Below are 13,976 nucleotides of genomic sequence, written 5' to 3' on the forward strand. Positions count from 1 at the left end.
TCTCTTCTCCAGACTAAAAAGCCCCAGGTCACTCAGCCTCTCCTCAAAAGGCATGTGTTCCAGTCCCCTAATCATCCTTATAGCTCTCCGCTGGACTCTCTCGAACAGATCCCTGTCTCTCAAACTGGGTGGCCAAATCTGAATGCAGCACTCAAGATGGGGTCTCACCAGGGCAGAGCAGAGGCAGAAGAGAACCTCCCTCAATCTGCTAGACACACTCTTCTTAAAGCACCCCAGGATCCCATTGGCCCCCTTGGTCACAAGGACATATTGCTGTCCCATGGACAACTTGTTATCCACCAGGATTCTCAGGTCCCTCTCCACAGTGCTGCTCCCCAGCAGATCACCTCCCAACCTGCACTGGTGCAGTTTATTATTCCTCCCCAGGTGCAGAACTCTGCGCTTACCCTTGTTGAGCTTCACTAGGTTCCTGTGTGCCCAGCTTTCTAGTCTGTAGATTGACAGTAATAGGACCAATATCCTGTCACTCTACAGCTCATAGTCTACCTAGCAGTTGCTTTTTCTTCATAAATCAACCTATTGTTGCCTTTCATAATGAGCAGCAAGACTTAACAGCCTTTCGTTGCTTCTCACAATGAAAGATGTATATTTATTTCAACAACAGAATGCTTAAAAATCCCACCATTAACATCTGCTTTCCTTGAATGAATAGCAGCTCCACTCCTCACACATAAAAAGACTAAATGCAACCTTCTGGACCTGACTGTATGCACATGCAGCTTGTGCATTGGTGAATTAACCCTGTAAAAGAAAACCCCACTGAACCAACAACAGAACCCACTTCTGAGCACTGAGAGAATCTTACATAATTCACTGTATAACTTTTGGAGGTACTGCAGCATCACTTGACACTGCTCCAAAACCCAAGAAATTTTGGAAAAACAAATTTTCTTTTCCAAAGTGCCTGAATTTCCATAGAATCAGGTAAAATTTTAAACTATAAAATAATTTTGATAACATGAAATGGATTGCACTGATGAAGAGCAAGACTCAATGCAAATTTTAAAGCCATCACCTCTCTAGAAACAAATTTTGGCATCTCAGCTTCAAGTTGCATCTGCTTTCCTGCTTCTTGCAGCAAAATTACCAGCTGAAAACTGGTTTCTGCAGATTTTCATACTGTATTTTTCCTTAATTTCAATATGAACTTTAACTCATGTGAAATACATTCCTATTAAAAAAAAAGGAACAAACCGAAAGTCTATCATATTCAACTTAAAATACTTACAAAAGTTCTAAAACTGTAGAAAACCAAACCAGACTGCTAAGGTGTGGAGATTTTTGGTGCCTTTAAAATGTGAGTACTTTCTTTTTGAGCAAGCTTACAATAAAGGAAAAAAAAATGAAAGGTCCTGGTCTTGTTCACATTATAAAACATGTAAACAGCAGGGAAATACTTCAGTGTCAAAATTTGTTCCTAGCATTCACTGATTGAGACAAGACCACAAGAAGGAGAGAATAGGAACAGATACAAAAATGTTATAATGCATACCCAGTAAAAATTCTGGTGTGCTCTAGCAAGGTCACTTTGAGAAGCCAAATCATACAAGTCCCAGTGAAACATAAATTACCATCTTTTGGAAAAGGCTCCTAATGTCCCCTTATTTTGTGAATTGTGTAAAACTGGGGAAGTGGCTGCTATGCCCAAGGGTCACTCTGACACTCAGAGGGACCTTGAGCCAACAGGAGCAAGAAGTATGGAGTCCTGTACCTAGGGAATAACATCCTTATGCTCCAAAATATTCTGAGACACATCCAGGTGGAAAGCAAGGATTCTCATGGATCTTACTAATGTATACATATACCTGAAGGGAGGAGGCAAAAAGGACAGAGCCAGGTTCTTTTCAGTGGCATCCAGCAACAGGGACAGAATCAGTGGGCAGAAACAGGAGGATCCCTCATGCATATTAGGACACACTTGTATCACAGTACAAGACACCAAAGATGGGCACAGGTTGCTCAGTGAGATTGTGGAGTCTCTCTCCTTAAGATATTAAAAAAGTACTAGACTCAGTCATAGGCAACCAGCTCTAAGTGGCCCTGATTGAGCATGGGAGTTGGATCAACCTTAACTACACTGATTCTGGCGACCTGAAACACGTCCTGCACTTGAACATTAGTGTACAGAAAAGACCCTAAGGCAAACATTGCAACTCTTTTGTATGAACAGTTAATCAAAAGAAGATTTTGTGTTCCTTTTCGAGTCATCTTACTGCAACATTTATCTACTTTTGAAAGAAAATCCTTTTCCTTCTGTATTTATGTACATATGATGGATGAGACACTCAAGCTGAGCCAGCACTGCAGTCACACAGCCTAGAAGGCAAACTGTATCCCAAGCTGCATCAAGTGTAGCACAGCCAGCAGGTCAATAGGCAATTCTTCCCCTTTGCTCTCAAGAGATCTCACCTCTGGGTGAGAGACATCCACCCAGAGGATGGATGACATCCAGTTCTCGTGTCTCCATCATAAAAAGGACAGAGAGTGAGTCCACGGGATGATCCAAGGGCTGGAACACCTCTGCTATGAGGACAGGCTGAGTGAGCTAGAGTTGTTCAGTTTGGAGAAGACTTGGGAGGACCTTATAGTTGCCTTCCAATACGTGAAGCAGGCCTACAGAAAATCTGGAGAGGGACTTCTACTAAAGGTGTCTAGCAACAGGACTACACAGAACGGTTTTAAGTTGAGGGAACATAGGTTTAGACTGGATCTCAGGAAGAAGTTCTTCAGTACAGGCGACTGTGCCCATGGCAGGGGAGTTGGAGTAAATGACCTCTGAAGTTCCTTCCTACCTGAGCCATTCTATGAATCTCTGATTTCCTCTTAGCTTTAGAAATAAGAAATACTTTTGAGCTATTGCTACAAACTCATAAGTACTCAAGTTAGTGTCAGAGAAGACTCATGTACAGCACACCGAAATAACACACATGGGTAAATGTGCTGGGTTGAGGCCAACTGGAATATTTTAATGAGAGAACTGAGATCATTGTTTCTATTAAAAAAAAATATTGATGATGTCTATGCCGTTCATTGGTTTGCTGAATGGGGATAAAGTGTCAAAGCAACAACAATGTTCAGCTATTTTTCTCCTGGGACTCTGTCCCGTTCACTTCACTGTTTGGACTCTGTCACTTGATCTAATCACCTTTTCTTCTAACACTGATCAGCTCTGACACCTCATTTCTAATTTCAGCAATTAATATGTAAGCTATGAGTTTCTGCTTTGTTTATATGTGGATTTTGAGATAAACGGGGGTTGGAAACAAAGGGAGGAGAACAGGAGATTAGCCTTGAGCCTTTATGGGCAATCTGCTTTGTCCAGGAGGGAATCAGGAAGTTCTGTATTATTTCTAACTTGTATATAACTGTAAGTATTTGCATATATTGTATATAAATGCTTGTAAATTTTGCAGTGCTGTAAATATAGCTTCACCGTACTTCCAAAACGATCTGAGTTAGTCTGAGTAATTTCAAGCAGTGTCAAGGGGAGGTTCCTAAGCCATTACAGTAAGAAAATTTGTTTACAATACACTGTATAATATGGTCAAAAGACAAAGCATTAATGAGGTTGTTGCCTGTAGGAAAATGTTTGCTGAAAAACTATACTGCTAAGAGTTGAAGGCACACAGTAAAGCAGGCAATGAAGCAGAGCAGAAAAGATGAGTTTTGCACACAGGGCAGCTGAATATGACAGCTTCCACAGATTTCATGGCTACAAGATAATAAGTAAACTAAAGGTGAAATAAACCAAAAACATGCATGGCCATGTGAGTATGAGCACAGCCTTTAAACTGAAAAACGTGGGGCGCAAACTTACAGAAGCTCCCATCAGGCAACCACAAACAAGAAGGATGGAAATTCTATTCTGAATACATACATGATGCTGACAAAGAAAGGTTTATATAAAAAACTCCGGGGATTTTCAAAACTGGTATCAAAAATGGTGTTAGCTGGAACATACTTCCCCCTGAAACGTGTGAAAAGACATCAATATTTGTGAAAAATTAAAGTAGTATGAGCAGACCAATATGGGGAGGAGTTCCACTTTATATGGGGAATATTCTACTGAGTGTCAGGAAAACAAACAAAATATCCAGCCAAAATCCCCCACAAATATGTGGCTCACTGACGGAAAATGAAGATAGCTGAAACAAATCACTTATTTGAAGAGTATGGCTTTGAAGTTGCCTGTCACTCTAAATTGACAAGGAATAGCCAGACATGAATTTTATGGGAGTTTTGACTTAATTTTAAACACTCCCTCTGTGAACCTTCAGAAAGGTTTTTGTACAAAAAGCTCTTGTAAGTCAACAAAGGAAATACATGCGTTTTAGAAAGAAAGTTCAGCCCTCAATTTCAGTACTAGATACAAAAAAGAATACTCAGCCTAGGTATTAAAGTCAATGTGAGAGTTTCCATCAACTGATCTACATTATCTTCTCTAATGGCACTAATAGCAACGGTAAAGGATATGTGGTAGCTGTTTTGGCCACCTCAAACAGCTGCTCTACCTAAAGCCAAGACTTCCTGATTCTCCTCCCTTACCTTGTTTTTTGCTCCTGCACCCCACTTCACATATAAGCACTGAGAAGGGCAGATGTCACTCAAGTCCCAGTTCATGTTTTGGTAATCTGTGCAGAGTTTGTTGTCACTTTTAGGGTGGTTAAGAAGGTTGTTCACCTAAATTCTCCCAGATACAAGTTCCTGATGCTAGAAATCCACGCACTAATGCGGTGAAATTCATTAACAAAGAAGCAGCTGGAGAACCATCTTACTCCATGTAAACCTTCTCTTATGGATGTTTTTCTGCAGTATGGTACATTTCCACATCATTAGAGATCTGGTCTTCCCAGCAGGTACTCACAGACTTCATAAATTTACTACAGCTCTTTTCTGTTATGTCTTCTGGACTCCATAAAGTACTCCCAGCATGACCCTATCCTAAACCTTTGCAGAAATTTTGTCAAGGTCATACACACCAAATAAATACAAACAAACATGTTTAAAATGACAGCTTTTCTTCTAGAGTGCTGCCACACAGAGTCTCTCCACACTGTCTTTGCTATTGCAGCCTGCTGGTTTCTAAATCTGTGTCCCAGAAAATAGATAAGAAATTAACCAGAATTTCATTACAAACTGTCAATATAGACCTAGTGCAGCTCTTCCATCTTTGGAAGATCTATTTGTCAGCCTTGTCAGCTTTACAGCAAGCCTCATTATATTTACTTTTCTGTCAGCGTTAACTCCTGAGATTTAAATAATAATATGAAAAATCACAGCTTCCATTTCTGTGCATTCCTGTTTCAGTGAAAAGCTGTAGGGAGGAAAACACAGAAAGCTATGTTGTACCCTAAAAAATTCTTGAGTCCCTGCACCAAAACAAAGCCCCTCCAATTATTTCTCAGAGTTTCAGAATTTTTAGCTTGTTTTGTGGTATTGTAGACTGAAAAGCATTTTTACATGTCATGAGCAGCAACAGTATACTCTACACACGTTTTTCTTGAGATACACTTTTGAGGCATTTGTCACTATGGTTCTTAAGCACTTAATCTGTGCCAATATTATGTATTTGTCTAGTAGTTTTAGCAAAAGATCATGCATACTATTTACACACAGAAATATAGAATGCTGATTTCTTTTAAAAAATAGACTGCTGTCATCCTACAGGTATTTCACATCTCTGTGCTGTAACTTGGCCTATATATCTACTTGTCCTGATTACTAAAAAAAAAAAATATATATATATATATATATATATACACTCATTTAAATCTTATTTTTCTTACTTTGGAGACTTAAAATAGTTTTTTGGTAGTGAGATCTTTGTTTTACTCTAGTCATGGAAGGCTAACAGGCCTAAAACACGTCCTGGCTTGCACTACCCTTCTGATGGGGGAGGTGTTTATGCACTTGTTAGTGTCTTGCCCAAATAAGGGAAAGCCGTGGTTTCACCCAATATGGTAGGCTGGCAAAGAGCCATTCTGATTGTTGAATCTCTGTGGTCAAAGGAACCATTACACTTGGAAAAATAAACGGTGCTAGGTTGCAAGCAGTGCGGTCTGCCTGCTACCTAATAACAAGCTTGATGTCTTGGGCTTGAATGACCTGGAAACTCAAGCGCCTCAAGTTTACCAGGAGAAGGCATTAAGTGCCTCACGACTTGTCGAGAAGTGCCACCAATGTTGTGATCTCCACACATCTGCAAGACATCCTGCCTGCACCTCTGCAAACCTCCATGTCAAGAGTGGAGTCCAAGACAACTAGGATCAGGTCAGAGATCATCTGCCTCTCAGCACCCTGTTAGAGCCTGGGAAGATCTTGAGGCCTCAACGACTATTAAGACACTGACAGAACTACCTTCAAGTGTTTGGGTACTGTCTGGAAACTGTAATTATCTCCTCATTCCTCCAGGAATATGGAGATAGTACTTTGTGAGTAAACAGTCAAAAGCCTCTCTATAACTGAATTCTATTGTGACTTCTGCCCTGGCAGAAAGGAGCCTCGCAGGTTTCCCTTGAGGGCAAGTGGCATATGGGCTGCAAGATTCTCTTTTCTAAATAGTTTAATGTCTGTTATATTATTGCTAGTTATTTCTTAAGTGTTCTAGATTCCTGTTTTTCCCTCTGTGTAATACTTGCCATGACCGCAATTTTATTAGAAATTGTGGACTGTGGTGGGGTTCCTAAATATCAAAACTAATAAACTGTATTGATTTTGGAAAAGATCCCACCCATACCATTACAAATAGTAGAAAAAGTTTTGCAGTGGTTTCATAAGGTGTAATAAATTACTAACACAAAGTAAAGTAAAAAAAAATCTTTAAAAAAATTCCAATATTTAAACTATGTCTTACACTGTTACAATGTAGTGTGGTGTATTTGCAATGTAACAGATAAAAGCAAATGAAGTGCTTAAAAATATTGTCTAGTTGTTAATAACATGATTAAAACGATTGCTTAAATTCTCACGTACTGCAACCCTGAACAATCTTGAGTTTTACAGTGTTCAAAGGATCAAAGAGGTTGCACGTGGCATAAATCAAGTTGAATCTTCACATCCACACACTGCTTTCTTTAGCTAAAACTGTGATATTAGCGTGCATTACCTTCATTAAAACAGCATAAGCAATGGAAAAGGATTACTGATAAAATGAAGTAGATAAAAATTACAGCCTATATCTACTGCTGTATTTAATGGCTTAAACCATGATAATTGTGGCTGCCAATTTGAATAATTAAAAACATACAGGTTTGACTTTGATGCACTCTCAGGTCTTTAAGGTCTTTTCCAACCCAAGAAATTCTATATTCCACATTCAATCTTTTACTGTTCTAGTAATAACTAAAAGGATCCCATGAAGCAGTAAAGTTATTTGATTTTTTGTGTCTTAATCACCACAGATCACAACAATAATATTGAAGGGCATAAATTTTGCAGTGGTTTTCTGATCTGGGTCATGAATGTTGCGGCTGCTGATCCATTTACTGCTGCCCTTGGTACCCATTATCTCCAGATACACACATAATCTTTACTAGTGCACCTGGGCACCAATCTCATCTACAACACACAGCTCTGCTGGTGATGGCATATATTATCAGTCACCCCAAAACATTTTCCTCTTATATCACTCTGAGGTGATGATACAAGCTTTGTGAATATCGAAGCCAAGTGCAAACAGCTCCATATATCCTTATCTAACTCTTGTCTCTGAAACTTTAATTCCTACAACACAGAATATAATTTCTTCCCCTTTTGCCAGCTGGTTTGCAGTGCAGTTAGTACTGAGTAAGCCATTCCTTTACAGATGTTCAGATATCCAGGAAAAGAATGTCTCAATATAATCTGAAAAACCTTACATGTGCTAGAATCCAGAGTGCTCTGTCTTCCTGTGCTATACATTGTGCAAGGACTATAATTTTCAATGGGATAAACTTGGCACTCGTTATCAAATTCCTTGCTCTCTCCTAACTTTGTAACAAAGAATTCTGATCACCAGAGCTATATGCATTGACTTGTTTTCAGCCTCAAATGGAAATGAACGGTGTGAGATATTGCTGCTTAGAGAGGAGCATTAGAAATACCACAAATATGATGATGGCCAGAGGAAGCACAAACTACACATACCAGTTAGGTACATAAGGATTTCTGTTTTCAAGAAAGACTCAAGCCTGCTTTAAGTCTTTTAATGAAGGACACCATCATCATCATTTTAGGTCTTCTTCTGTGTCATTAAGAACCTTGCAGACACAGCTTCAAAAAAAAAAAAAAAACCAACCACCAACAAAACACCCCACACTACACACCCACACAAAACTCCCATAAACCACAAAGAAACCCCACTAAACACACCACTAAATCATTAACTGAAAGAGATCTTACCTTGGCTCCCAGTCCCAGCAGAAAGCAGGATTTTTCAATTAACTACAGCCTGGAGATTTTACAACATCATAGGTAATTTCAAAATACTCTTCCATTTTTGTAATTAATAGATCATGTGTGGGATCCAAAGTGGCACTTTATGGTTTACTTTATAAAGGTGTTCATGTTGCAGTTTTAAGATTGCTTTAAGATATGCAACAAGTTTAAGAAGTACAACCACACAATCTATGTGATCACTACTGTTTTCATTGTTCTGTAATGGACGTACTAAGAAAAATTTGGCATTTTTTCCCTACAGGAAAAAGACTTAAAAGTATTCTGCTTTTAGTAACTAGAAAATGTCACTCCCGAATTGTCACAACTTGCTGGCACACGTTTCTGCTCAGTTTGTATTTCCATAGGCTTGGATCTGCCAAAAGGCTGCTAACACTACTAATGGCAATGCTACAACTGCAAGGACACACACAGACTGAGACAGATAAAGCAATATATATCATTAGCAAAATAATCACACCAGAAGTAGAGTTTAACCTAATAAAGCCACAAAAATTCTCTAAAAAATGCACTAACAAATCACTTTCATGCACAGAGAATATTAACAGTTTTTATTTGGATCACTGCAACTGAAGATAGGCTATGTGTCACTCCTAAATAATTTTGCTAGCTCTTATGACTCTAAAAAGACTTGCAGTTTAGAATACAAAGTCTATGACTAGCACTGAAATCTTGCAATACACTTTAAACCATGGACATATTTGGAAAGTGACACTCATCAAGTGACCAAGAGAAGGGCGAAGAGAAATGGAGATACATAGCTTACTTTCTAACAACTCAGAGTCACATACAAACAGGCCTAATACAGCAGTGTACGTGATCTTACTAAGTCACACACAGAAAGGCTAACAAAGAGCAGAATGTTTATCAACCAAGCAATGATGTAATTTTCTTTATTCCCTAATGTGATTTTATAATGCTTTTTGGAGCTCAAAACAAAGATTGTCTTCGGGATACAGGTGGATGGTGGCCCTCTGAGTCAGTTCCAGGCAACAGTATTCTAACCTGACTGTGTTCTTAAACCTAATTTTAAGGCACAGCTCAGAGGCTGGATTAGTCATTGGCAAACATGCTCTACCAAACAAAAAAAATCCACCTCTCTTGGAGGGTGCCAAACTTCCACACGCTCAACTTTGTGAAAATGAAGGACTGTAATTTGAGTGTGAAGGCCCAGAACTAGGTAGAGCACTACACCAATATTAAAAATCATTGAGGCACTCTGCACTTTTTTCTGAAATTTAAGCCCATTATTTGAAAGGATACACCTCAGCTCAATTCAGAGGCCGTAGAGGCTGTATCTGAAGCAAACAGGGGACCAGCAGCGTGATTTCCTGTAACATTTGCCCAGTAAAACACCACCTGTGTTTCACAATGCTTGTCAGGTTCCTTTACTATAATAACTTACTGGAATGTCAACCCTAATGTAAAAAACAGAAGACAGCCTTTGCACCTGAGAACTGATCACGGACTGCTCCAGCTTTGAAAGAAGTCTTCAGTGCAGTCGATGATAGAAGCTTTTGCAGAAGTTCTACCTTCCGGTAAACGTTTGATTAAAGCAATACAAGTTCATCAGTGCTACAATAACCACCACCGTAACTGTGCCAGGGTAAGAAATAACATTTGACTGAATGTGACAGAGAAGTCTCCAGAGAAGAAGACTCCACAGCCCCTCTGGGCAGACTGTTCCTAGTGCTCTGGCAACCCCCAGTAAAAGAAGTTCTCCTTCAGTTCAAGTGAAACTGCTTCTGTTCTAGTTCATACCTGTTGCCTCCTGTACCACTGGGCACCACTGAAAGGAGCCTAGTCCCACCCTCATGACCTTCACATCTTGGGTTTTCATAAGCACGGATAAAATCCCCTCTCAGTCTCATCTTTTTCCAGGCTTCTGCTAGTTTGAAGCTAACTAGAATGTTTTGGGATAGTGAAGAAAACCAAATCTGTTAGAATGTATTCATTAAGTGGCCTGGTAGTTCAGAAGTTTGGAAATACAGGGCTTGAGTTGACACAGGTCCTCAGTGTACTTTATTGTCATCCAGTTGCAAAGGGACAGAGTCTATCACTATTTCTGGAGTCACTGGTGAATCTCAAGAGTTAACTAAGTTGCAGGCTGAAATAAGTTTAACTGGCAGAGAGTGGAAGAAACATCCTACTGGAACTGGTCCTGATGCACCTTACATTCTGGAATTGACTTTTTGAGACAAGGTTGTTTCAAAAATCCTAAAGGTCACAAATGGACTTTTGGGATAGCATCTGTAGAAATTAAGGACGGTAATTTGAAAGTGTCCGTTAGACCTGAACTTTCAGATGAATCTGCAGTTGTGGGACATCATGACATAGAGGATCTGGAGCTGCCAATTGCTACTCAAACTGTTCACCACAGGCAGTACAGAACTAACCGTGACTCTTTGTTGCCCTTTCATCAGTTGATTCATCAACTGGAGAGTCAGGCTGTCATCGAGAAAGCTCATTCACCTTTCAACAGTCCCATCTGGCCTGTGAGCAAGCCTAACAGAGACTGGCAACTGATAGTAGATTTTCATGCCCTCAACGAGGCGATGCCACGCATGAGCACAGCTGTGTCAGACATGCTGGAACTCCTGTTTGATCTGGTCAGGACATTAAGAACATTCTGTACACGGCTGCCAGTGACAATGGTCCAACTTGGACCCTTGGCAGAGAGCTCCAAAGGAGACACGTGGTCATCCACTTGGTTTCTGTGGTCGTAGCTACAGAGGTTCAGAGACAAATTACACCCCAACAGAGAAAGAGATACTAGCAGCTTATGAAGGAGTGAAAGCAGCTTCTGAAGTGATTGGAACTGAGTCACAATTGCTTTTAGCTCCTTGATTGCCAGTTCTAAATTGGATGTTCAAATGCAAAGGTTCATCACTGCATCATGCAACCTGGTCTAAATGGATGGCTATGATAACCCAATGAGCACGAATGGGTAATCTTGACCGACCTAGTCTGGTGGAGGTGATCACCAACTGGCTGGAAGGCACAGACTGTACAAAAACTTGAGTAGAAAATAACCTGTGCTGAGGAAGCTCCTCCCTGTGGTGATCTCTCTGATCAGGAAAAGAACTATGCTTTGTTCACAGATGGTTCCTGTCATCTTGTTGGGAACATGCAAAGATGGAAGTCAGCAGTCTGGAGTCCTACCAGGAGAGTTACAGAAGCAAGGCATGGAGAGGGTGAATCCAGTCAGTTCGCTGAGGTAAAAGCTGTCCAGCTTGCTCTTGATGTGGCTGAACGTGAGAATTGGCCTATCCTTTACCTCTACACCGACTCATGGATGGTAGCAAATGCTCTATGGGGTTGGCTAAAGGACTGGAAGAAGAATGGTTGGCAGAGGAAAGGAAAGCCTATTTGGTGTGCTGATCTATGGCAGGACATTGATGCATGGCTGGAGAGAACTCCAGTGAAGGTGCGGCATGTAGATGCACACATGCCTAAGAGCAGAGCTACTGAGGAACATCAACATAACCAGAAGGCAGATCAAGCTGCTAAGATTTCTCAGGTTGATACCAACTCTGATCTTGACCTTCATTGGAAACACTGAGGTGAACTGTTCCTAGCTCAGCGGGCCCATGATTCATCTGGACATCAAGGCAGAGATGCAACATACCGATGGGCTCGCGAGAGGTCAATTGACTTGTCCATGGATGCTATCACCCAAGTCATCTATGACTGTGACATTTGTGCTGCTATTATGCAGGCTAAGCGAATCAAGCCCTTATGGTATGGTGAGAGATGGTCAAAGTACAAGTATGGTGAAGCCTGGCAGATTGACTACATCACTTTACCTCGATCTTGTTCTGGTAAGCAGTATGTGCTGACGATGGTAGAGGCCAGCACCGGATGGCTGCAAACCTATCCAGTTCCACATGCTACTGCACGTAACACCATTCTTGGCTTGGAGAGACAGATCATATGGAGACGTGGAACTCCAGAGAGAATCGAGTCAGACAATGGCACTCATTTCAAGAACAATCTTGTGAAAAACTGGGCCAAAGAGCGTGGTATTGAGTGGATCTACCACATACCCTACTATGCACCAGCTTCAGGGAAGACTGAGCGCTACAATGGTTTGTTGAAAACCACCCTAAAAACCATGGGAGATGGAACTTTGGAAGACTGGGACAAACATTTAGCACAAACTACCTGGTTGGTAAATAGTAGAGGTTCAGTAAACAGAGCAGGACCTGCACAATCAGATTTGGTCCAAACAGTAGATGGTGATAAAGTTCCTGCTGTACATGAAAAGAATTTCTTAGGGAAAACTGTTTGGGTATTTTCTCCTTCGGGTGAGGGGAAACCTGTCCAAGGGGTGGTGTCTGCTGAAGGTCCTGGTCATACCTACTGGGTGATGCAGGAGAATGGTGAAATCAGTGTATTCCACAGGGAAATCTAACTTTAGCTGAAAGAGTTTAAATTCAGAGTGTATAATCCAAGCTGTTAGGAGTTTTCTGTTCTAGGTATCATCGGCATCCAATGGAATAATCTATTAGAGCATCTACAGTACGAGAGCACAAATCCAACATCACCTGGAAGTCCCTGTTCTCATCTCATCTGTGAGGAGACAAACTGTTTGCTGAGCTTTTGAATGACCTGCATCTGAGAGAGCTGGAATGAAGTGTGAACTGAACTTGTGATATTCATTAGTGTAAATATAGTTTCATATTATATCAGATAGTTCTCAGCAATACTCTGAGTGAAGTAGACAGGGGTGGATTGTGCTAGTTTGAAACTAGCTAGAATGTTTTGGTGAGAAGAATTAGATTACAGGCTGTGAAAGGGAAGCAATGGTGATGTCTACTTCACTCATAGGCTTGCTGAGATGTATAAGAACTAGAGGGTAAATATAGATAAGGGAGTAAGGAGTTGCTCTCTGTTCAGGGTCTGGGCTGCATCTCTCTAACCTCACCTTCTGTCTCTGTGATTAATCCACTTGCTTCCTAGCCCCCCGGCCAACTCTCCATTTTTCCTTGGGCACAAGGCAACTTCTGGGGTAAGGTAGAGAGTGGTGGGAGAAGGTGGAAGGGCAGTTGGAAGCCCCTCCTGGGGACTCAGGTATCTGGGGGGGCTGTTGTGTTTCCGTATTACCTTTCACCTTGTATATATCTGTATATGCTGTGGATATCTGCTTGTGTATTGTGCTAAGCTGTAAATATAAAAGCTTCATGCAACTTCCAGAGCTGACTGACTCTAGTTTGGGTGATTTATAAAGTGTGGAGGGGTGAGTAACACCCAAACCACCACAAGGCTAAAAAGCCCAGATCTCTCAATTTCACTGCATCTCCTCATGGTTCACCATTGGACTCTCTCCAGTACTTTCATATCCATCTTGAACTGATGAGCCGATAACTGAAAACAGTATTCCACCTTATAGGGCAGAGCAGAAGGGGAAGAAATCCTCTCTCTACCTCCTGGTCACACTCTTCTTACTGCACTCCACTCCAACCAAGGTCCTTCTCCACACAGTTTCTTGCCAGCTGGCTGACCCCTAACCTGGAGTGGTG

The 13,976-nt window shown here is 40.9% G+C and overlaps 1 protein-coding gene across 2 annotated transcripts in view; it reads right to left on the reverse strand.

Moving 5' to 3' along the window:
* The window catches only part of MLLT3 (MLLT3 super elongation complex subunit), a 105,952-nt gene that overhangs the window by 18,226 nt on the left and 73,750 nt on the right, over positions 1 to 13,976 (reverse strand). The window contains exon 7 of one of the 2 annotated variants that reach the window (XM_064176882.1): positions 836 to 894. The exons of the other annotated variant lie outside the window; for it this stretch is intronic. Within the exon in view, the coding sequence (XP_064032952.1) occupies positions 836 to 894 (59 nt within the window). The remainder of the gene's footprint in view (positions 1 to 835; positions 895 to 13,976) is intronic. 2 annotated transcript variants of the gene reach the window in all.

Source organism: Pogoniulus pusillus, chromosome Z, assembly GCF_015220805.1.
Source record: "Pogoniulus pusillus isolate bPogPus1 chromosome Z, bPogPus1.pri, whole genome shotgun sequence".
NCBI lineage: Eukaryota > Metazoa > Chordata > Aves > Piciformes > Lybiidae > Pogoniulus > Pogoniulus pusillus.